Source organism: Kryptolebias marmoratus, linkage group LG6 (assembly GCF_001649575.2).
Source record: "Kryptolebias marmoratus isolate JLee-2015 linkage group LG6, ASM164957v2, whole genome shotgun sequence".
Classification (NCBI taxonomy): domain Eukaryota; kingdom Metazoa; phylum Chordata; class Actinopteri; order Cyprinodontiformes; family Rivulidae; genus Kryptolebias; species Kryptolebias marmoratus.
The window spans coordinates 19,897,886-19,923,904 of NC_051435.1; the positions used below are offsets into that span (position 1 = coordinate 19,897,886).

General features: G+C 38.3%; 1 protein-coding gene across 1 annotated transcript; it reads right to left on the minus strand.

Annotated features, from left to right (window-relative positions):
• Nucleotides 1-4,274: 4,274 nt before the first annotated feature.
• cd28 (CD28 molecule) lies at nucleotides 4,275-14,106 on the minus strand. Its single transcript, XM_017421116.3, has 5 exons — nucleotides 13,753-14,106; nucleotides 10,977-11,224; nucleotides 9,039-9,195; nucleotides 8,812-8,960; nucleotides 4,275-7,513 (listed from the first exon to the last, which is right to left on the minus strand). The coding sequence occupies exons 1-5, from the start codon at nucleotides 13,823-13,825 to the stop codon at nucleotides 7,409-7,411; spliced, it is 732 nt and encodes a 243-aa protein (XP_017276605.1). The 5' UTR covers nucleotides 13,826-14,106; the 3' UTR covers nucleotides 4,275-7,408.
• Nucleotides 14,107-26,019: the final 11,913 nt, after the last annotated feature.

Genomic DNA, 26,019 nt, shown 5'->3' on the forward strand with positions numbered 1-26,019 from the left:
TTTGTGGATATTAGCCACTTCCTCCATCTGCCAGTGGTACATGCTGTGCACATTCTGATTTATCCATGTCTGTATAAAATGTCAAACATGTACATGTATAAAGCAGGGAGAAAACCAATTTGCATTAATGTGTGACCAAATTAAGACTAAGGATCCCCCCTCTACACACACACACATCACTAAAGTGGACTACTGGTACTTGTGATACAGTTTAAAAATACCTAACAATTTAAGTTATTGTTTGGTATATGTATTTAATGACAGTGTCAATTAGAACTGCAGGAAATTTGGCCACATATACCATGTGTCATGTTGATGGCAATGTTTGAAGCCAATACTTTGTGTGAGGTGCTTTTTCGTATAATGTAAATCTGTAATGAAGATAGTTACTCAATGAAATACTTATATCAACAGACTACAAAGATTATTATCTTGGTCAGGCCCTTTGGACTGGTAAAATGAATATACTTTTTTGCAATCTAGATATTTGACTGATATTACATAATAAGTAAAAAGCTGGAATGATAGAGGACTCTGACATACCTGCATTGTTTGAGACAATCTTCACATCCTGAGAAAAGAGTCGAGAGTCCCACCTCCACCCCGACATTATTATTACTACATACTTTACACTCTGCTAATCATAGTGTCATTCATTTGTCTATCTTCAGCAGCTTTGCAGCACACACAATCATATCTTCTGGCATCACTACAGTCAACATTGTTATCCGTTACACATCTTGTTTCTCACAGTTGTAATTGTTTTGGGGAGGGTTTTTTTGTGTATGCATTTGTATATTTGAGACAAACTCAAAGTTTTATCTGAGATCAGCAGTTTTTCAGATAAAACAAAGACAAAAGCTAATGCACTCTTGTTTTACCTCAAATAAGGTTTTCTTCTCATTTTATTTTTTCATCTGTATATTCTCTCATTTATTTTGTCAGCAGGAAATTTCTACAGCAAGTGTGTACAGATATGTCTGCAGTTAAATTTAGTTACAGACTCAGAAAGATGATTTCATTTCTAACTAGAAGCCCTCAGAGAGCACAAACCTCTGCCAAGGCCACAGTGTGATTAAAAGATAGTGCTACCTGGATCATAATCTGGATTACTAACAAAATTAAATCCGTTATCTTTTGTGACAACCCCAACATTTCCTGAACATTTCCTCCAAATCCATTCATTAGTTTTTACCTGATTTTGGTTAAGAGACAAACAAACCAATGGACACAACCAAATACAGAACTTCCCTGGTGGAGGTAACAAAAGGGTCACATGTAGGAAGATAGCCAAGTTTTTAACAAAGGAGTTACCTGTGATCTTGACCTTTGACACCATGAACCTTGAAATCAGCAGACATCATCTTTGACCCATGAGGTGCCCCGCTGTGCAGTTTGACTTTCGTACATTACACTGTTAGAGTTAGAGCACAAGGTCAGCTGAAATGTTCGCCTCATTCCATGACCGTGAAATCAATAGTGATCACTCTTGCCCTAAGAGGTGTCCAGATCACCAACAAAATTTAAGTGAGTCATCAACTAGTCTTCAGCTAGTGGCAGCCCAATAAGATACCACCTTTCCTGACCTTTATTTCCCAGAGCCCCTCTTTGTATACCAACAGAAAAGCTGAGCCCGCTACACCTGCACCTGTTTACACCCACACATGCATATCATATTTGTAGGCACAAATGTGTACACAAATGACAAAAATTCCTAATTTATCATTATTTTGCCAGTAATATATTTATTCCAGGTCAGTTTTCTTTTTGTAAAACTGAAAAACACGTGTTTTTATTCTGAATCCTCTTGGAGACAGATTAGTTCTTCATACCAGAGGTATTGTATGTATAAGAGCCATTTATTGTTTGTAATCTGATTTCACCACGGGAGATGTGGGATGCATTAGATATAATGGGTTTGGGCATTTGAAGCACATCAACATCAGTTCTCCTCTTTCTCTCAGCCAAGTGAACGAATGTAATCTCCACTCACTACAGTGTGTTCACGATAATAGAAATATAAAAGTATATCACTAGTGATTCCTTTCATAAGTAGGCTACATGTAAACATCAGAAAAAAATATGGAATTACACCATTTCCTCTAGGCAATGTGTCCTAATAAGTAGGAAAAAAAGAGATATAAGACATTTCATTGACCATTGGTGAAACCAAAGACATCACCAGATATTCAGATGTCCTACAGGTGCGTTCAACACTGTTTTTCACTCATCTCTCGTATTTGCAAACCAAGTGGTGTTTTTCAGGTCAAATTCAGAAAACATCCAAGCATGGTGCAACTGCTTAAACGAGGAACTGATGAGTTGAAGAGGGTGTTTATTTTTGATAGTACCTTGATTTAACCCATGTTAATGAAAGCAATCAAACATATTTTTCTTTTCCCCAAAGAAAATTAGAGTACCGATAGGCTAGGGCCTATTAATACCTGCAGCCAACAAATCCTGGCTGTATTGTTCTATTGTCTCTCCTTCCAGTCTTGATAGATTGTGGGAAGATGGTGGGAAAAGAAGCCCCAGGGAGCAGGATGATGGTACAGTTGTATGGTCAGTGAGGGAGAGGAGAGAGAGTGCTTCTTCCTTGCTGAGGACTGACAGGGGGTCTTAGTACTCAGAGGGAATTAAAGAATCTGTCTGTTCTGGGTTACAATAGACTACAGAGATTATTGTTTTGTTCATGTCTTATAGACTGGTAGAATGAACTTGTAATCTAGATAGATAGCCGATATTACATAAAGCAAGTAACATGCTGGAAAGATTAGAGCAATGGTTCCCAAAAATAGGGTCAAGGCTACACTGTGGGTCACAAAATACTAAGTTGGAGGTCGTGAAAAATCATCTGCATCCCAGCCTCATGCATTTGCCTCTGATCTTTAATATTTTCTCAGAACTCAATCTTCTGATCTTGGTTGACTGGCGTCATTCCACATCCTGTTTTTCATAGCTTTTTTTTTTTTTTTTTTTTTTTGACATTTTGTGTGTGCAAGTATGTGTCAGAGAGAGAGACAGAAACAAAGAAGAGGAAACCACAGATACTATCAGCATCAGAACCATAAATTCTGTTTAAACGGGTTCATCTGAAATCTGCTCTTCTTTCAATAAAATACAGAAAAAAACTAAAGGCCTTTGTCAATTTTTTTTCTACAAATATATGCTATTTTAGTTTTCATTGGTACAACATTTTGCCATTCTTTTTGTTAGCATAGTTTCTACAGCAAGTAGAGAGGTAAACTACACCCTGGACAGATCTTCAATCCATCACAGGGAAATTTATTTATCCCTGATGGAAATTATTTTTTTCACAGCAGCAGACAAAAAATCTAATTTATATTAAAACATAACAGTATAACATGATTTAAAAACACAATCAGAAAGATCATTCGATAACATTAAAAAAAATGCAACAGCATAAAGAAAAGCTGTTAAACAGTGAGATAGAAAATGAACTGAATTTTCTCCTTAAGTGTTTTGTATGACAGTGGAACTGAATGTGTCTGTTGGAGAAAGAGCTCCTTGTTCTCTGCCTAATATGCCACCACTCACCCCAGTCTTATGCATTTCTGCTGATCTTTATTGGTTTGGCAGAAATAATAATCATCTAGCCTGGGTTAACTACAGTCATAACTTGTTCTACATCCTGTTTTTCATACGTTGGTAGGTTTTATTTTGGTTTCTGTGTGTGTCAGAGAGAGAGAGATACAGAGAAGAGGAAACCACAGACATCACATCACAGACACATCATCAGAAGTTTGAATTCTGTTTTCATAGGTTCATCTAAAATACAGTCAAGATAGAAAAAAATAAAGCCCTTTGTCAGTTTTTTTCCCCCACAAATATATATCATTTAAGTTTTCATTGGTACAATATTTTGTCATTCCTTTTGTTAGCATAGTTTCTACAGCAAGTACATTAGAAGCTGGTGTCTACCTCCTGACGTCACTTTGCAAGAGGTAAGCTACACCCTGGACAGATCTTCAGTACATCCTGAAGTGTTTTTTATGACAGAGGAGCTGAATGAGCCTGTTGGAGAAAGTTGTTATCTGTAGGCATTCACAAGGTGGCCCATGTAGGAGGTGAGATGGATGGTCCATGAAGGGGTGTGATGTATTCCTATTCAGAGTACAAATCCAAAAAAGTACAAATCCATTGGGCCTGAGGCAAAAAGCAAAGCTAAAGTTTACAGGCTGTCAGGTCAGAAATGGGTACAGGAGAACAGAAAAGCTGGAAAGCTGCAACACAATAGGTTTTTTTAGGGTCCATTCAGGGTGATTCAGAAAAAAAAGAAAAAAACATGTTCAGGCTGAAACGGCCATTAGCAGAGATTGTAGCGCATGGTGGCATCACTCAGAGAGGAAGTCTGGTTTTGTGTTGATCAAATGAACATGTTTCATATTTGGAAAAAATATTACTAAAGACATAGCTCACCACCAACCCTCATGAAACATTTAGACAATACCAGTTTTCTGCTGGCTCACATGACTGCAGTGCCTTCATTTTGAGTGCCATGCTTTAGCTAACACGATGAAAAGATCCACTGAGGCAAAGGTAAGTTTGGTCTGCCGCAGCTCAACAATCTTTTTTTTGTTTGTTTGTTTGTTTACCTCAACTCCTGTTTTGAGCCTGCCAGATCCACTTTGCAGTTGACATAAAGGAGACATTTTGCACTTCAATAAGCTTTCCTTCCTGTCACTTTTTGAGATTTTGAGAATTAATTTATGTTAACATGCGCTACTAAAAAAATTGTTTGGTCAATATTTTATTCTTCCAGTGTGGTAAGGGTTTATCACACTGAAATAAGTTTTAAACTCTGTTAAGAATTGTGTCACTACAGATTAAAAATGCTTTTGCTGTTTATGCCTACTGATTGCAAAAGGTAAAAATCAGGCTTTGGCTTATTTTGGTGCATGTATGTTTGACTTGTTGAAATGTTGATTAATGTATGCCGTCTCATTTTAAATAAAGAAATAACCTGTAAAGTTGTTTTTATGAGGGTACAACAATCCCAACGGTTTCTGACAATTACTCCTCAGAGCATCCCAATATGTTGGGACTGTGCTGCATCCTTAATGAAGAACGGTAATATCAGAAAGTTTACTGGTCCTCACGCCATTTGTGGACAGACACTGCATCATTGAACTGACCAACTTAGTGATGTTTTAATCAATCCTTTCCAACTGTGTGCTGAACATAGCCAAATACCCATAATCTGGAACACATCTACCACTGTACTTATTTCAATATCTAAAAACACAAGAGAACTAAGTCATTTTAGGCCAGAACACTTACATCCTTGGTTATGAAGGTTTTTGAAAAGATTGCAAGGAGATGGAGGTTTTCTTTACAGATAACAACCTAAACCCTCTACAGTTTGCTTATCAAGCTGTTAGTGGTGTTGAGGTCACAAATTTGGATTGAATAAATACTTTGAGAAACCAAAGATGCAGCACTCCTGTCCCTTCTTCAGAGCTCAAACTGATCATAGGAACAACTTCCCTGATCTTTGCAAAAGTTGCGTTTATACCTATCTAGATCTTAACGTGACAAAAACAAAGGAGTTATTTACTGACTTTAGGTCAACCTAACAGCAAGTATCATTCATAATGAAAAGGTTGAAAATCCAAATAACCTGGATCTGATCATGAAACGGCTTCAACGAAAGATTCATTTACTGACGAGGTTTAACTCTTTTAAGTCTTTTTTTGAATGTCTTTTAATGTTTTTTTATATCTGCTGGTTTAACAGTCTGTCTGTGGAAGGTAAAAGCAGCCTAAACAGTTGCTTAAACTTCTGCCCTAAGGTGATTGATATTCTAGGCTTTCTCTGAACGAAACAGGCAAGAAAACAAGGTAAGTTATCTGCTGTCCAGACCACATCATCTTGAGAGAGTGTCCATCATGCCCTCAGGCTGACGTTTTGTTCTGCCCAGGATGGGAACCAATTGTTCGTCCAAGTCCTTTATTCCCTCCCCCTTTTTGCGCTGCTTTTATGCCCATTTTAATATTAACAGGTGCGACAAATAGACCACATTTGTCTTGATATTTTTTGTTTTTATTTCCTGTACTAGGCTTGTTGATACCATGTGTTGTTTAAAAAAAACCTAGGAGGCTACAAATTGCCCACTGGGGTTATTAAAGTTGTCTGACACTGTCTTAGTTTATGTGATTTCCTTGTGACAACCTACATATCGAAATACTAACAAACTGTTGTTTTAGTGTTGTTTCATTGATTTGATCCATTTATTTGTCATAATCAAAGGGTCTCTTATGGTAGCATCAGTGGAAAAAAGAACTTCTCTTTGTATTCATGCGTGGATTAAACTATTTCTCATGTTTCTCACTGCAGATGTTTTGAGATCCAACTGATAAAAAGTGGTGAGTTTCACATTTAGACATGCAAGAGGTTTTGAACAGAGGTAAATTTACCAGAGTACATTTGCAGACGTTTTCAGTCATAGTCAGAAAACAAACAGAAGGTCAGAAGAATGGAGAACTATTTATCAGGTAACAAACAGCTCTGTTGCATCATTTATGTCACAAGCTGAATGTGCTTTTAACTCATACGAGACACAAGACAATTAAAAAAGTATCAACAGTTTAAATACAGTAGCTCTGAGCTTCTGCTGACAACCTTCAAAGCAGCTTTTTAAGGTTTTTACAGTGACGCTGATACGTGTTCAGTGTTCTTACTGCAGCACATGCAGTTTATTCAGGCTTGTGATTGTTGCTGACTCTGTCTGCGTCTCAAGTGAAGATCTCAGAGTCCGACAGCATCCTCTAGAGTCAAAACTGTTTCATTACAGGAAGCTGAGAGCATTTAAATAAACCTCCAGGCCGTTTCCTCAGCAGCAACATCCCTGTTTTAAATTCTCAATATTGTCACAGTCTTATTTTTGTGCTCGGCTGATGGCTTCCAAAACATATCTTTCTAATTTATCATCAGGCTTTCCCTGAATAAAAAACTGCACAGTATAAGTAAGAAACTTAATTTTGAGGAAAAATCAAACTATACATAAGTGGCAACAGAATATGCAGAAATAAGAAACATTCACAGAAAATATACATTAAAGTTTGTTTTGATTCAAAGCATTGCTTTTAATCAGCTTAAAGTGGACTCTTTCAGTCAGAGCAGTAGTTTGTACACAGTACTCACAATATGAGCCTTCTCACCTCAACCCAGGTGCCTCAACAACTCAACTCAACCAAAGCCACAGCTTCAACACTGCATGTTTACAATAATGTAAACAATTAATTGGTACTTAAGAAGTACAAAAACCCAGAAAAGATAGGTTTTCTCTTTTTATGGTTTTTTGTCTGTGGTTTAAAAAAAATCATAGTCAGTTTTACTGGAAAATATAACCCAAAATACACACACACACATAACTTTTGGTGAATTCCTACACCATGTGTTTAGAAGGAAATGGTAAGGCTTCTGTCTTCTGAAGCAGAACCGATGGTGGCATCCTGACGACCTCCTTCCTCCCCCGCTCACACTGAAGAGTCTGCAGATGATGGACATAAACATCATGCCACAGTAAACATCAGAATAAACTCAAAAATGAAAACTCTTCCATGCATTTATACATTTATCACATAAACTTTCCTGTTTACCTTGGGTGGTGTGTGCAGCGTTTTTGAGTTTTCTCATTTTAAAAATGATATAAAACAAGTTTTTTTTTCTTCTTTTATCTTCATTAATCTGAAGTATTTTTGTAGAATTATTGCTTTTAATCAAAGTAAAAATATGAATATTTCTAGGTTGTAAGTCAACAAAATATGAATGTTAGGATTATACATACTTAATTAATAAATTTTGTTTTTGTCTGGTCCCTGTATAATCAAAGCAAGAGCTGTGTCTACATTCTCGGCACAAAGTCAAGCTTGTTCTTTATGTTGGTTTGAGTCCACCAGGGCTGTCCCTGCCTCCAATCATGTTTGAGGTGTTCATGGACAGGATCTCAATTGTGAAGCGACTGGGTTGAGAGTCAGCTCCTCTCAGTCTGAGGCTAAGGTTGTCAACTGGAAATGGGTGAAAGGCTCACTCCGGGAATGAGTCTCTGCCTCACATGGAGGAGTTCAAGTATTTGGGAGTTTTGTTCACGACTGATGGTATAATGGAGTGACTGAAATGAGCTTCCTTCGTGGGGTGGCCCGGCTCAGCCTTAGAGATAAGTTCAGAGTAGAGCTGCTGCTCCTTCTCATAGAAAGGAGTCAGCTGAGGTGGTTCGGGCATCTGATTAGAATGCCTCCTGGACGCCTACCTTTGGAGGTTTTTCAGGCATGTCCTACTGGGAAGAGACCTCTTGGCAGACCCAGAACTCACTGGAGGGATTATGTCTCCTCTCTGGCCTGGGAACACCAGGAGGAGCTGGAGAGATTCACTGGGGAGAGAAGGTCTGGGTTTCTTTCCTGAACCTGTTCCTCTGTGACCCAATGACGGATAAGTGATAGAAGATGGATGGATAGATATATATTGACATTTTGTTTTGATTTTTGTCCCTTTTGCTATCATCCCTTTTTACTATATGGAAACTGCTTGATAGGTGTTGGTATTTTATATTATTTTATTTTTCCACTTTTACATTCTGTCATATTTTCATGCACAGTTGCATTTAAGTTTTGGTTTTCCTCTTTAAAAGACTTCAAGTTGCTATATGTGTTTGAAAAGTATTACAAAAATAAATGTGAGTTTAGTTAAAAAAGTAACAACACTGCAAAGTAAAAAAATACCAAACTACAAACCAACGCCAAGCTGCCTACACTGTTTGTTTTGACTGCTATCATCTAAATGTAAGCTGACCTGGAAGTAGATGATGATGACGAGGACGCAGACGATCAGAATTATCAGGACAATCACAGGAACACTGACAGGTGCAATCATCGGCTCATCCTCCTCCTCTTCACCACTGCGTTGTCTCTGAGCCTCCCGTGCGGGACAGTCTGAGCTGTCTGTGGATGAATGAAGAGGATGAGGAGAGCTGCAGGATGGACAGAAGAACGTAAACTCATCGCATGCTGCTCACTCACCTACGACATGGATGAGCGTCCCGTTGCCGGTGAGCTGTAGGTACGGTGGTGGGTAGAAGACCTGGATCTCACAGCGGTAGATGTCTGTGTCTGTGGCTCTCAGTCCGAACACTGTCACCTTCACCGCACCATCTACGGCCTGAGCTTCACACTGCACCTAAGAAACATAGTAACCCAAAGCCTTAGTGTGGCTGCCATCAGTGGCAGTTATGCAATTCAAGTTAATTTCATAGTTTTAAGTTAATAAGTTAAAGAAAATTAAAATAATTTATGATTGATAAAATCAGATTTTAATGTATACATTTAAAGGTTTTGCAAAATGTCTCCATGGTGGAAACATGTTCAATCTGTTTTTTTATGGTCTGATCGATATTTTTAGTTACACACCACACTCGGTGGGGGGCAGCATGTTTTCTTTTTCTCAGTTTGTGGTAGAGATATGGAGATGTGTTCATTGAAGGTGTTCAGTACTTGGATAAAGAAGACATTGTACTGCAATGTGTGTTTTGGTTAACCCCTTTGAGTAAATGCGGCCAATGAGGTATGCAGTTTGTATTTGTGTGTTGGTATGAAAATAAGATGTTTATTTGTTACAGACCTGTCAAGTTATGTTAGTCACGTGTTTTAAAGGTAATGGGTTGATATTTTGTAAAGGTCAAATTACTGATTTGTGAAAGTTTTATGTTGTTGAATAATATGCTTTATTGTTTATTCTCTATGAGAATGCCTTACTGTATGAAAATTGATTTTTTTTTTAAATGTTGTTTTGTACAGTTCTCACAGCATAGTTGGTGGCACCTGAGTCCAATTAAATGCCAGTAAAAATCAAGAACGCCTTGTGTCCGTTATTCACCTTGGAGGGAGTTAGAATCAGAGTTTGTTTAGTTTTTATTTCTGGTTTCCTGCAGTAAACCAGTTCTCAACTAAATAAAGGCAAATGGCTCCCTCTTGTTTGGGGTGATTGCATTGGCATGCATTATAATTAGAGACAGGACCAAAACCAAGTTGCAAGTTGAAGCCACAAAAGTTGAGCTCCCCCTGCAGTTCAATATAAAAATGTAAAACTAATAGGCCATTTTCTTGATTAAAATACAAAAACTAACTTCAGATCTTCTTTTTTTCCTCAGGTGTTGATTTTTGGTGATTCACATAGCTCTGACCTTGCTGCTGTTTGTTTAAATCTGTTTTTTAAATATGTTTACTAGTTTTAGTTATTTGAGACTTAAAGTAAAGTGCACTGGCTGACAGTGTGACAGCCTTATATAGACTTGTGAAGGTGTGTATGTGTGAATTCTGTATCAGCGGGACACACAGAACAATGTGAAGTTTTATCTTTTCCCTTAGTATTCTATCATTTATTTAACTTTTCAATACTTTTTCTTTCACCCTCTGTTCTGCTCTTTTTAGCCTCTGTTCAGTTTGTTTTAACAACTCAGTTACAGCTTCTTTTGCAGATTTCAATAGTCATTCAATACTCAGGATTCACGCTGCATTTTTGCAAAGAATGCATGAATGCATTTGATCTAATTCTTAAATGAAAACAGATCACACATTCATTCATTTGAAGAAAGATAACTGTGAAGGTTCCTTACTACTATAAAAAGTATTGCATATTTTTTTGCTTTGTTTTGTAGTCCTATATCCAAACTCTTGTAGAGTAACATTGTATAAATTGTATTCCATCAGACTTTAATCATTTTTTTCTCATACAGGTCTTTTAAACAGCATGTCAGCTCCTCAACAATTTAGTTTATGCTGTAGTTTACTTTTTGCAGACATGCTGGGGGACATCACTCTCTACATGTGTGCTGCACTGCCTTTAACAGATTTCTGTGTTTTTAGAATATTTATTGCCCGTAATATTAAGATGAGCGATTCCATCCTCCATATTTGTGTAAGACCCTGCAGGTGTTGTTTAAGGCTAACATTTATTCTCACCTCTCCTTCGTTCTGACTCTTCTCCCTCTGCTCAGTGGGGTCAAGGGTGGATGAGCAGAGCTTCTGGCTGCCATGGAGGCCTTTCAGCAGAGTCACCTGGAGATCCTCTGGGTAGGGGTAGGGATATTCCAGGTGTTGGATGGAAGAGGGTCGGATCCGGTGGCGAGGCAGAGGAGGATGGATGAAGCACTGGATCTGTGTTGTACCGTTGGTGCTAACTACTCTGTAAGGCTGCGTCACATTCACAGCTGGCGCAGACACAGAACAAAGGGAAAGTGTAAATATGCAAGAACTATTTTAAACTGGATACATTACACATTGTGTGAAAATGCAGGGTGAATGCCGAGTGCTAAATGACTGCTGAAATATGCTAAAGAAACTGCAACTAAGTTGTTCAACCTAAACAAAAGCAGAACACTAGCTAAAAGCAGTGTACATAAGCTGAAAGTTAAAAGAAGCACAAGGCTAGCTAAAAGCCAAAGGCATCAAAACACTGGCTGAAAGATAATAGCAGCAAAGCAACTAAAAGTAGCACAAAACTAGCTAAAAATAGCATTAAAAGCCAAAAATCAAGCCTGTATTCAGAGGCAGATGTTAAAGAGAACGATGTTTCTGAAGGAACTGAGAGATCTCAATGTATTTCTATTGGGAAAATATCAGTAAATAAAGTTAAATCATTTCAAAAGTATCAAAGTTCCAAAAAAAACCATCACAATACCCGTCTCTGCGAACATCTAAATTGCACAAAATATGTAGAAGTAGTTAAAATGCAAAAAAGAATTAAAAAAAATAGTAAAACAATTGTGCGATTGCTGAATCAGCATTCACAGTGCTATGCAACATCTCTTTTGTACAATTTGTCACATCGCATTGTGTTACACGGTATGGCGTGATAAATATCCTGAAAAGGCTAAGCACTCCCACATACCAGGAGTTCTGTTTCACGTTTGTTCTGCCTGCAAACAAAAGAGATAAAATGCTGTGGTTTGACTGCACACGGCAGAACAGCAGTTATTCTTCGCAGAGAAACCACAAAGTTCACATGAGGCGCTACCAGTATCACAAAACACAACCAGCTGAATCCTGCATGTAGGATTCATCTGCCAGAAAAGGTACAAACAAGCCAAATAAATAAGTTCCAGCTTGTGTCTTCAAAGCAGGGCTCGTTCAGCTTACATCAGCATATCATGTGACTTGTTTATCTTGGATGGCAGAATGTCTTTTGTTGTTCGTCTATCGCATTGAGTGGTTTCTATTGAAAGTAAGTGTTTTCTCTCTAAGATGAGCTAAATATTTGTCTCACGCTCAACAAATGTCTGTTGTTCTTAAAAACAGCCGTTACTCTTTCACCACTTTCAGCCGTCCCCTGTGTGTTCAAATAAGTACAGCCTACGGGTCAAAGTTTAAACAAAAAGAGCTTGATTCACCAACACTTTGCCAGGTTTCTGTCACAAGCATAAAATCCAAAGTGCAGGTGGTGAAAGAGTCATTTCAAATAAAATAATTTATTTGCTGGAGATTTGCAAAGAAGCAGTGAAGGCTAGTGATGGATGAGAGTCTGTGTGCTTAGCAACAGGTCCCAGCCAAGGATAGACAGGATCCACAGAACACTGGTGAACAAAGCGACAAGGATACCACCGTTTTTCATCCAGAACTGAGTGAGGATAGGTGGCCATCCACTTTCCTGTCTATCTCTCTCCTTGGGCCTTTTGTTCAGGGCATGTCCTCCCATCCCCTGAGTAACATATCTCTCTTTCCCCTGTCCAACGATGGACTGCTTTGTTGATGTGGGTCACCCCATTGCCTGAATCAGACTCTAACCTAACCTCTAACCTCTAACCCACTGAATGCCCCTATACATGTCCCCAACTGCCTCCATCCTCATTTAGCTCTCAGAGCAGGGTTCAGTGAGCTGCAGTTCAAGGTTTGGTGTGAGGGACAATGTGCTGGTGACCTACAGACTCAAAGTCCAAGTTCAAACCTCAGAACTAAATAATAAGTGTGATGCCAACTGTCTTGCCCTAGCCTTTGCCTCGGTATGATCAACTATGACTACTAGCTAAGGGAAATGCATGTAGCTGGAGATTTTATATGGCAAAGAAAAAATATGGCATAAACCACTAGACGGATTATAATGAAACTATCAGAAAGTAATTATTGGCCGATTAACTTTTAAACTAATCACAGTTAATGATGGCTGCCACAGCTAATCAGTGTTGGCACAAATAAGTCCAAGTTTTACTCAATAACATTCTAACACAGTAAGTGTTTTCACAAAGCCTCAGTACTTTCTATAAGTCAACACTCAATGTTTGTGGCACCTGGATGTCAGCCACAGATTTATTGATGTTAGATTCATCCAGTTCAGCTGATCAACCAGCAGCCAGATGGAAATCCTCCTCTGACCAATCTGAGGAACTTTAATCTCAGCAGACTCCGTGCCTTTTGTCTTGAATCAGTTTCATCTCAGACCCCGATGAATAGCTCAATTTGCATAACATTTGTCCTGATATCTGAGTATTAACTGATTATGTCGGACAACAGTTCATCTTAGTCCCATATTAAGTAATATTGCGATACCACGTTGTTCCGTTCTTAATACAATAGTCAAGATATGAAAGACAGAAATTGGGTTTATTGTGTGGAATTGACACCTCTAAAGCTGTAACCTACCTAGCATCTCTTCTCATTTGTAAACTGGATTTTCTCAGTTAAAAAAAAAAAAAAAGTGCCCACTCCATCCCAATCCCGTCAGTAAAAATCAGTTTACACTCACCACAATCCACAGGTAAGCTCAGGCTGAGGATTGTTAACACAACCCATCCCATCTCACAGCGCATCAGAAACATCCTGCAGAGTTTCACTCAGTTTAACCAAATGCCACCGGTGCTTAAAATTCACCAAACGCCGGTGAGCCCACACCCTAACAACCTGCTCAACAAGTTTAATAAAAAAAAAACACAGTGAAACCGTGAAACTCATCTTTATAGCACTGCTCAGTGGTCATGGAAACTGTGTGGCAGCACAGGCAGGAAATGACGACTGTGTTTTGCCGGTAAAGACAGACGGCAGCTTTTAGCAGTTGTGGTTCTGCAGGAATGCTGAGAATATAATTTCAGTGATTTTCATGAACCTGCTCCTCTCGGTAGAACATCAGTTTATGGAGAAAGTTGTTTAACTAAAAGTCAAAAGTCAGGAAAGCAACGAGGATGAAACTTCATTACCCAGTTTATAAAAACCTATGTGAAGCTTTCTAACGCAAGACAAATAAAAGATGGTGCTTCAGATGAGCGTTGAGATAGTTTGTCTTCAATGTTCATGTGGAAAACATGCAAACTGTAAACGGAAATGAGAATGAAACTTACTTCATTCAGCATTTTTGCATCTTCAGCAAATTTTGATATACCGCTCGTACACGATGTGCCCAGTCTCAAGATATTTTTTTTTTATGATATATTTAAATTAGTAAATTTTGAACTGTTCTTTTTCTATGTTTATTATCATTGTATGGAAGCTAATTACTGGGACAAACTTCCCCTACGTGTTAAAATGATTCTGGTCTTAACATACCGACCCATACTGATATCTAACGTCTCATTAATGTGCTGCAGACACAACCATTCAGAGAAACCTGTTCCTCCAGAATCTGCAGTAAAACAAATTAGTGTTCTTCTTTTCAGCTGCCTGGACCTTGTTGAGTGGACACAGCAAATCGTGAGTAAATATTCAGTTTGAATTTTTGGGGCTAGATTTTTCCACAAACAATCTAAACACCATCATAACGCCAAGACTTTTCAGTTGTTTTACTCAATGCGCTTTATTTACAGTCAATGACGCCATAGCAGAATGCAACAATCATGTCAGGGTCAGTTTCAATCAAGAGAAACATTTGGCTCCACTTTAAGCAGAAACCTTTTTTTTTCAGCATGAGGCAGAAACTGGGAGCAATGTTTCGATTTGGACTGAGCACAAAGAAAAGTCAAAGCTGGCTCGTTTCAAACACACTGGAGCTCTGGTTGCATTTCAACCAGCTCTTGTTGACACTGAAGACAGACTTCCCTTATCTGGTTGTTCCAAAAACAAACACACTTACACTCACTTCATGAGGCGCACTCTTCAGATTAATAAGACTGGAGATAAATGTTCAAGTTTCAACTTCCAATTTCCCTTGTGTTTCACAAATTTCTGTATACAGACAATAACATTATTTTGCTTTCCGGTAGTGCTCCGATAAGCATTATCACCATACTATACCACCTGGGAATGTTTGTTTGTTTGTAATATTAATAGTGTGGATTGAGATATTTCATTAGATTAGATTTCTTTTAATTACTTCAGACAATGTTTGGGTAAATTAGTGTCTGTATTAAGGCTCTATTGGCTGTTTTAGATAAAACAACTCTCCTTTCCTTCTTCGCGCCAGCACAAAGACACATCCTGGGCTTTCTGCTTTTTGGGCTCCAGTAATAAGACAAATTATTGGATCTCCTCTGAAAGTCTTTCCCTCCTCTGCCTGATGAGCAGTGAAGATCCACTAAGTGACTTGGCTGCAGCAGAACCAACAGGGGTTCCTCTTAGCTCCTACAAGTTGTAACATCAGACCTTTAACCTTTTTGTTCAAGTTGACCTACAGTGAACCAGCAATCAGTCATGTTCAAGTTTGTTGAATTGAACTCTTCATCTTGATTTTGAGACACAGGAGAGTTCCCTTTCACCTAAAGATCAGCACCAGCTACAAAACACATGGCCAAGGACATTTGGGCATTTTTAGCCATAGCTGCTAAAGGACACAGGACCGAAGGCTGACCTAACGTCTCCTGCACAGTTGTGATTCCCAGTGGGTCCAAATCGAGCTATCATCAAGGTTCCTCACTCATCCGCAAGCATTATGAACCCGCGGAAGTGCCAAAGGCAACCTTCAACGCTCACTGACTCAAACCCAGAGCACGAACCACATTAAACCGTGACAAATATCTCCCACAGTCACACCGCTCCTTTGACTTGCTATGTGGTTATAGTTTGGGTCCATAATACAATGATTTCATAATTATTCTGGAGTTAGTAACAGTCAAACTTATTAGTGTGGCAGTACTTTTTTATTTTGACTTTCTATAAAAATATAGTTACCTTCCTTTATCTCATTTCACCATTTTTACAAAAAAAATTACAGAGATTAAATTCATATTTTGGTATCTGATCATGATTTTCATGATTCATCAGTCCAATCACCCTTTTCCCATAAGTTTAATGGAGTCACTCATTAATAACTCATTCCTTGATCTGTACATAATGTAAATAATGTAAATATGTAAACGGAAGCCCTTTTATACAAAGTAGGGTTGTCTTTCAGTTCTTTTATGTGATTTCAGGATCCTTTAATGAGCTTGAGAGCTCTGAGAATAACAAGCAATTTCCAACAACTTCCAATTTTATTGTTGTTTCTGCTTCATTTGTTTATTTGTTACAGCCAAAATAAAAATTGTCTCGCAGCAATGTACAAAGAAAAGTAAAAGGCTATCCTAGAAAACCAGATTTGGCATCAAAACTCCACTTTCATGCAAGCACAGAGGCGGCAGTGAAAGGAACAACTTCACCTTAACAGGAAGAAACCTCCAGCAGAACAAGAACCAGGCTCAGGACGAGCGGCCATCTGCCTTGACCGGCTGGGGTTTGAGAGAACAGGAAAAAGACATAAACAAACATGAAATATTGGCCTGATGGAAGTTTCTATGGAAAGAAAAAGAAAAAAAAAACACAAAGTTAGTGACAGCAATAACTACAAATACAAACATCGAGAGTAGAGCGAGTAAAGACAGCAGCAGAGGGAGGAAATGTGCTCAATTTGTCCTCCAGTCTATAGCTCAGAAAACCCAAGCCAACCCATTCCCATTCTACTTTTAGAAACTCTAGGAACCACAAATAAACCTGCAGTCTGAGACCAAAGAGCTCTGTTAGGAAAATATGGAACACTAAGATCTTTAATACAAGATGAAGCTTGGTTGTTGGGAGCTTTATATGTTAGAAGGAATAATTTCAAAAAGAAAAATAATTTGGAACATTTAACTCTGTATGTATATGTCGTTTACATTTTCTCTGGCACTGTTAAACTTTCGTTAAAATGGTTATTTTCTAAATTTTTATTTTCATTCGAGTAGTTGAGTTATTTTTTGAGTTAGGTTTATGGTTTCTGCATTTCTGCCTTTTCCTGGTTTACCCTGTGTTTAGTTTTCTATTCGGTTCTTGTGTATGGGGTTTTATTTTTACATGTTTCTATAGCTTTATGATTTATGTGTTTTGTCCTTTCTCTTCTTCGTAGTCTCCTCCTGTATATATATATATATATATATATATATATATATATATATATATATATATATATATATATATATATATATATATATAAATAAAAAAAATTAAAAAAATGAATCCTGAGGAGGAAAGTCACCCAGTAAAAAAGAAGAAGAGGTGTGAACACACTCCTGTTCACCTCGGAGTATATATATATATATATATTCAACTACCCAAATCCTGACAGCTTTTACTTTTGTCAGTTTCATTTTTGTTAAGCAGCAGTGCATTTGCAGTTCTAGCTTTGAGTTGGAAATTTTCTTTCACAAATTCATCTTTGGGTTAGATACTGCTCTTTGAACAGAAAATGTACCTGAGCGCCACTTCTTTGTAATAACGTCAGCAGGGGGTGGCATTCACGCTTCACACACTCACACTGAACCAGAATGGGATGTTCTGTCTGTCACGCTGATGACTTGTTTTGGAAAGGAGTAGTTACACTGTACTTTGAGTGGGACGTACAAAAGAAGTGAACACTTCCTTTAGCTCACAAACTGTCATCAGTGTTTTTTAAATGCAAAAAATAAATAAATAAAGCTGTGAGACCTCAACATAAGAGAAAGAAGCCAGGAACAAATCGTAAAACACACAGTGCTTTAATTGCTTAATCCTCCTGAAGCCCTTGTATATGAAGAGATGAAGAGAAGCCTTTATAACTTTGGGTCCATTTGACCAGAAGTCCACAGGACGGTCAAATTGTCTTTGTCCTTCAATATTACTCACCACTGCAGAATCATTCATGTCCAGAAAGCAACTGAGTGTAATAGATGTATTTTACACCTAAATAATAGTGTATGTAATGACAGGTGTTGTTTGTTTTCAATGTATGACTGTTATTGATTATCTGTGGAGAACATTATTTTGCTTCTGTGTATGCTGAAGGTGTTGGATGGAAGTGGCAATAAACTAAAACTGAACAGAACAACAAGTGAATTATCTGATTTTGTTTCATTTTTTAACTGAACTGGAAGCAGCTGGACTTGTTTTTCTGTTTATTATAGATGTGTTGCTTCTCATCCAAGGAGTAGATTTTAAGCTTCGAAACCTTTGTCGGGCTACTCATCCTGTAAGTTGCAAAACTAACATGCAAATCCCTCTCCCTTCCATCCTTCCTAAAGGTCGTTGGGGTTGTTGTTAACCTGATATTATTCTGATTCCAGCCTAATCCAGGCTCATCCTCCTTCCTTTCCCTTTTCCTCTAAGGAGCCGTGAGCTAGCACTTCCAGGTGTCAGCTCACTTCCTGGTTCAGTCGTTGCACCTGAGGCTCAAGATGTCATAATTACTCCAGTACTTTAGATGAGCACAGACCATAATCTGGTGCCTGACTGGACCTTTGATTGGTCTTAGTGTTTGTTACTTACCTGAGTTTTGTGTCTCCTTGTGCAGTTTCCTCTCTGGTGCAAAAGATAACTGGACAGACACACCGCACTCCAAGTTTTCCCTCTTGTTCCGAGTTTTCTCTGCATATTTGCTGCCTTCATTGAAATAAGGATCATATTTCACTCACCTGTGACTTTCCAGCCTACCCACCTTCCAACACTACCTCCCTGGATCCTCAACCCCCTCCTCGAAACCTGGAAAACAAAGTCAGCCTTTCATGACCTCCATCTTCATTTTCTGTTGTAATTGTGTAAAAAGATCCTTTGATTTTGATTTTGTCGAGTTTCCTATGTCAGACTCCAGTGTGCATTAGCTGCCTTCAACTTGGCAGCTGTACATGTATTGTAATATGTTGGTATGCAATATGTTGGGATGTACACAACTGAACTGTCATTTAGAAATCTTTAATGGTTTTTACACAATCGCAGTTTAACTTTTGGGCAGTTTAACTTTTCAGTGTTTTACTGACAGTTTATGATATCACACTCTAATTCTGAATTGTCTAAAACTTTAATCTTTGTCAAAAAGAACTTGTCTGTATCCCACAACTCTTTTGGTACATAAATTATACATCAAAACACAGGGAGGAAGGGATGGATGGATGGATAGATGGATGGATGGATGGATGGATGGATGGATGGATGGATGGATGGATGGATGGATGGATGGATGGATGGATGGATGGATGGATGGATGGATGGATGGATGGATGGATGGATGGATGGATGGATGGATGGATGGATGGATGGATGGATGGATATTAAACAGTTGGCTTGTTTGTCAGTCATGTTTTCAGAGGACTGCAGTAAAACCTGTAAAACTAAATGCATCACATTGTTAAACATTTACACTGACAGAGCAAAGGCAGACAAATCGTTGCTTTTTATTAGAATTTTCTACTGAACCTCAAAATAATATAAATAACTCAAGTCTTGTTGTGAATGATATATAGTGTGATGTCATCCAAACATGTTATTTTTTTTGCCATTTCTCGAGTGGTTTCTATTCCTCCGACTGATCTTTTATTTCATCATCAATTTTTCATCTGGAACAAAAGAGTCATTTTTGCACTTTCAGCTTGTGTGTATTCCTTTCGGTTCTGGTGCACATTAACGTGCAACGATAATATGCAGGGTGGAAAACAGCTAATTCTGTGAGTGCGCTCGCAGGCCGGTGGCAGTGGAAGTGCTGATGTTGAAAAATCTGGCGCACTGCTGATGTCACGTGTGTTTTGCCTGGAAACCGTGTGGCGGGGGTTAAACCCTGTTTTTGCAGAGCTGACTGAAGTTACAGTCAGCAGCACGGTCCTCAGGCACTTGGGAAACTGCTGTTGTCATTGTTTCACAGAGGTTTTGTGCTAAAGTCTGGTCAGAGAGCGTTCGTTTCTGCAAATGAAGCTGGTTTCAGTGCTTAACAAATGCAGAAAAAAAGAAGGGAGGAGCAGAAAAAGAAATAGGAAACTCAGTAAAAACACCTGATGATATCAGTGTTTCATGAGAACTTAAGAAAACTCAACTAGTTTTAATGAAATATTGTATTAAGTCAACATATTGATGTTTTTTAGCATTGTACTCAAAACTTCTTTTCACTTCAGGGTTTCATTCATGCAGTAAAATGAAACAAAAATCTGAAAACCAATCCTTTTACCTGCACTGGTAAAAGTTACTAATAATATTCTTCTGGTCTCAGACAGAGGATCTCTGCATTTGATACAATTGATCACAATATTGGATTGCAGAGGCTTGAACGTCACATCGGGATAACAGGAACAACTCTAAAATGGTTTAATTTTCCACCACGACCCAGAAAGGAAAAAGCGGGTAAAGAAAACGGATGGATGGGTGAGTTTTTGGGTTCAGTATGAAGAAAATTAGTTTCCTCATCATGGGTATTGATGAAACCCAATTCTGCTGATCTGGTACCATTAAAAACCTTACTATGCTCACCTCCTCACCCTTCTACTTCTAGAAACACTAAGCATGTGACAGAGGCCGTCTGTCTTAAAATCTGGCTTTAGTTTAGACGCCACTTTGGTTGCAAAATCATTCTGTTAGAGATCCGTTCGCAAGGAATCACATTTTTCTCCCATCTTTACTGGATAGCACTTTCTCTAAAAGGGTTAGCTTAGGTAAACTAACCTGGAGAAGTTTCTACGTTGATTCTATTTTAGCTTCTTTTCAACAGCTTGCAAATAAATTTCCTCTCCCTAAAGAACATTTTTTCAGATACATGAAAGATGGACATTATATCCTTAGCTCAACGTCAGAATTCCCGTCCCTTTTCTAACCCTTCTCATTTTGAAGTGTCTCTGCAACCTCTCCCCTCACTGACAGGGGCAGTCTCTTCTATATATTCAAATATTTTATGCCTTTCAGACCCTCCCGCTGTGTTGAAGACTGTTCGAGAGACAGATTTGGGACTGTGGATTTCCGGTGATGTTTGGGGGGGAGGTTTTGAAGAGCGTACACAGATCTTTCATACGGTTTCATACAATGATTCCACGTCCAGCTCACTATGCTAAAGCCAGGCTCACAAAAACAACGTGAACAATGCAGCAGGCCACAAGAAATTACTCACAGGATTCGGATCTGTCCCTCCATGTGGAGGTTCTGGGCTGAAGGGCTCACATTTGTCGGTTTTAAAATGTAAAATTGAATAAAGCAAAAAAAAAGAGAAAAAAGAAAGTGGCTCTGAGTTTTTGTCCTTGGGCTCTTTTGTCTTTCTAATGGAATATAGAAAATATATAAACGTGTGGGCGCGCATGTTTGTGTTTTCTAAGGGCAGCCATTTTAAATCAGGTTCACTCCAGACATTAATCAGTTGCAGATGTACATCCAATGATTACTTTATGCAGAGGTCATTAGAATTTGTCCAGTGTTTTAGTTTAATTAGTTTGATGCAGCAGGAGCAGCATTAGACCAACAGGGGTCAGGAAACCAAGGTGATTGACTGCTCAGTAGCTCTGTGCCGAAATCGATTTAGCTGCTCTGTTTTGTCTCCTATTGTCTCCGACATCATCAGCAAGAGAGATTTTGCTGAACCAGCAATCTCCTGCCTGGGTGTGCATGTTGTGGTACTCCTTTAGGCAGGACTGAATATGTATTTTCAGTTTGAGGTTTTACACTAGAAACAGATTAAGTATGACTGATGCCGGTCCTAACGCCTAAAAAGGTCATGGCCTTAAGATTTGTGATGCAGATTAAACATTTTTATGATGAAAATAAGTCAAACAGAGAAAAACTGGGTGGAAAATCTTCATTCCGTTTTTCCATCAGCGCTGCGCTGTGAGCCTCCAGGGGGCTGTCCCACTTCGACACGTTCAACCTGACGGTTTAATCTGCTGCTCGTCACTCTATGACTGCTGCATTTAGAAAAAAAAAAAAAACAACTCAAAGTGGTTAGATATGTCAAAAGTTAGCTGTTTTGCATGTTCAAGAGAAAAAGAAAAGTGAGCACTCGCACACATGCACGCTTCGGCTCACAGCCGTCGCTCTGCTGAAGCTGTTGTGGCTGCTTTGGTTTTTTTTGTTAACTTTTTTGGACTAACCCACAAAGGTCACTAAAAATAACTCAAAACTGACAAAGTTTCTTACTTTTCTCAGTTTGGGCAGAAGTCTCAGAGAGAGTTACAGAAATCACTTGATTGCAGTGATTGCCTAGAAAGGTTGTGCAACAAAATATTGAGTTAATTGTACCATCTTGTTTGTCACGACCAGTTTCATTTTTTTTAATATTCTGGTGAAGCAAAATTCAAAAGCAATGACTGATTTTCATTCGTTGATTATTAGTCTTTGTTTTTTGTTTTCTTACTTTTGTCAGTTTCAAGTTATTTAAGTGACCTTTGTGGGTTTGTCTTTCTTTAACGAAAGGGTACAAACAAATTTGACCACGTCTGCATGATGAGAAATTCTGGAGTTACAGCATAATAACATTATGTGCAATATCGGAAGATGTCCCACTCAGAGTACGTGCTGTAAATGACTGTCAGCTACTATTGTATCATGACGAGACTCCATCTATTATGACCTCCGACCTAGATTCATCTTTCCAGCAACCATTCAGTGTAAAAGGCCATCTTGTTATTACTGAGTCCCTGGTATCTCTTTGAATATATTGTTTTCTGAAGCTCCACACTCAGAATATCTAATCTGTAGAGACAAGGTATTCTTGCGCTTCTGTTCCGACTCAAAGAAAATATGATTTATACCAAGATGAAATCTGTTCTTCGAATGGTGAAATATTTTGAAAAGTTAGTGTTGAAAGATTTATGTGTTTGTTTATTTAATAAGAAATTAGTCAAGTGGTTTAGCAAATTTTATTACTTTTTGTCATTCCAGTAGACAGTCTGGTGATCTTGCTAACAGAACCTTCTTTCAAACGGGAAAAAAGCTAAGCTCCGTCTGGGCAGACGCTCAAGTTCCTGACCTGATTGACGATAATTTAACGTCTTGTCACTTTTTGATAAGAACCAGAGGGACCTTGGCTCTTGTCAGTCATTCGTCCTGACCTCTCTCCTCTCGTTTTCCCTTGTATTTTGTTACCTAAGTTGAAATTAAAAGATCCAGTTCAGTCTGTTACTGATTTGGTGACCTTTTATAAACAAGACCTTAAACAGTAGTAGAGTAAGTAAAATCCGTGAAGTGGGATATTTTGCTAACAGACAGAGTTGAATCCAACTTGTTTAGGGCAAAGTTTAAGACATGTCTCTTGTGCATTTAGTTAGCTGTCACAATGTGTGTTGGGAATCAGTCTCTTCTGCTACTACGCCACATTTTAGGTCAATATCTTTAAAAAATGACACATAAACACACACAGACAAAGATTGTCCACATTCATTTTTTAGCTACTGTGATAACGATTCATTGTCTGCATCACGCTGAAGTATCACTTAGTGTTAAAAATCCTGTATTTCTGGGTTTTGTCTGTTTAAGTGCAATCATTTGTGTGATAAGGTTTCTACACATTTTACTTTTTAAAATTCTATGCTTTTTCCAGACTCAGATTTTTACATTTTTTTATATTCGTTTTTACATTCGAACATATGCAAATTTACGGAAAAAGAAAAGCCGTCGACAGAAGGTGAACAGCGCAGAAAAAGTTTCCAGTTTTCTGAACAAAGTTTTTCTGTTTCAGTACCAGAGTTCAGAGCTTTTTTTTTTCCATATAAAATGATGCTTGTTCAGTAAAACTGTATTCCTGTTTATAAGTAAATGGAAAAAAAATCTGCTTACTGTTGCTGTTGACCTAAAATCTTTTCTTAATTTTCATGTTTTTGTCAAAAAGCCAGCCCGCCCCAGTTTTTTCCCCCCCTCCCCTCTTTGTGTTCCACCAGAGAGAGGCTGATTGCTGCAGCTGCAGCACCCGGCTGTGGCTGATCTGAGCTGAGTGGCACCCCAACCACTAATCCTTCTGTTTTGCCTGCTGTTTTAAAGTTTATTTAAGTTTGCATGTGCTCTTCGTAGATTCCTCTGATTGTCCTGCCTGCGTTGAGTGTTGGAGAAACCGAATCTTTCTGAGCCACTGTCTCAATATGAAGCATTTGCATATAACAGGGTCAGTGGTTTGAAAGCGTTTGAAACAAGTATGGCGCCATCTGCTGGTCGACCTGTAACAATGCAGTTTAATGAAACACTAAAGAACAAGATGTCATGAAACAGAAGTAGTTATTGCTTATACTTATTTTTAGTTTGAACAGAATATGTATAAATGTAAGTTTTGTAAATGTCTAGATCATAAATAGGTAAATCATTTAATTTCACAACAATTTATTTTAAAAAAATTAAAAGGCAAATTATATTTGGATTTGAACACATTTCCAGATTTATTTCAACTAAACATTTACTGTTAACCCTTTCATGCATGAATTACGATAACTTCAGCCAGGATTTTTTTCCCCCCCAATGTTGTTTTTATTTTGTTTAGAGCTTAAAAAAGGGTGGAAATAAAGTTTTGTAAAGATTTTCTTTATTCAAGAACATTTCCACATGTCCACTCAGGCGGACAGAATACGTTCAGAGTATTAATTGGTGCACTAGTATCCACTTTAGTGGTCTAGGCGCATAAAAACCCAAACATATACAAGCGGATGGCTTTTAAATATCTGTCACCTGCAGTGATCACCATGAATGAAAGGAAAGGGTTAATGCTGCCTCTGCCTGCCTTTATATAAAAAGAAGCAGAGGTGCAAAGTAACAAATTATATTTGCTATTTTACTATAATTGAGAACCAATTTTGTGTATTTTGTATTTTTTAGGTAATTAATCAAATCTGTACATTTACTTGAGCATGTTTAATTTCAAGTATTGTACTTATTATATTTGAAATCCCACCCGATACTGAGTAGAGAAAAATAAAGAACGTAAACATGTGAATTAAAATAAGGAAGGAAAATAAATGCACCATAACACCTGTTCCTTACTAATTAGCTGGTGTATGATCCAACAGGAAGTGATGACGAGCTGTGAAGGAGGAGTTTGACTTTAAATAAATCCATAGAGATGGTGGACGAACTCCGCCCGCTTGGTAGCCCACTTAGTTCACCGGCATGGAGTGAAGCACTTGCCCACATGTCCCCTGTTAACTAACAGGCAGCTAAACCTCCATCCTAACTTCTGATTTCTGCTAAAGCTGAACCAAAAAGAAATAAACTCCTGGAACTCCTGGCCACCATATTAAAGAGACACTTTGGCCTCAGGTTAAAGGAAGGAAGCTGCCTCATTCTGCTGTAAGCTCAGACCTGCTGCCTCCTCTGAAGCGGCAGGTGATGAGTTCAGACTCTGTTACCATGGTGATCTAACCAGGCTCAAAGAAATTGTCCTCTGTGATTCCAAAAACTCAGACCTTCAGCTCATCATGGCAGCTAAACTAATAACCTGACTTTGTAGTCCAGCCCTCTGGTATTCCACTGACCAGCATCAAAACCTCAAGACACCTGAACTTGTTTTAATAGAAGTGTAAGCGGGGAAGCTCCGGTGCTTTTATTTTGAAACAGGTGGCTCAGTGTTGGTAGCCATGTTTTGCCCCAACTGTGTTGCATTCATCCTGCTAGAGACTGTAAGAAGAGAAAATCATGATTAAATGGAGATGAGTTCCCGTACTCCAAAGCTATTTCGACTCTTTGTATTGTCCCACAGGACAGGTTTGAAGCCCTCACAGAGCTATGACATCCACTCACCAGCCACTTTATTAGCTACACTTGTTCAATTGCTTGTTAACACAAATAGCTAATCAGCCAAAGTCCTGCTGATCTGCTTGGGCTTATACACAACCATCTCTAGGGGTTAAAGAGTCCAAAAAATGAGAAAAAATCTAGT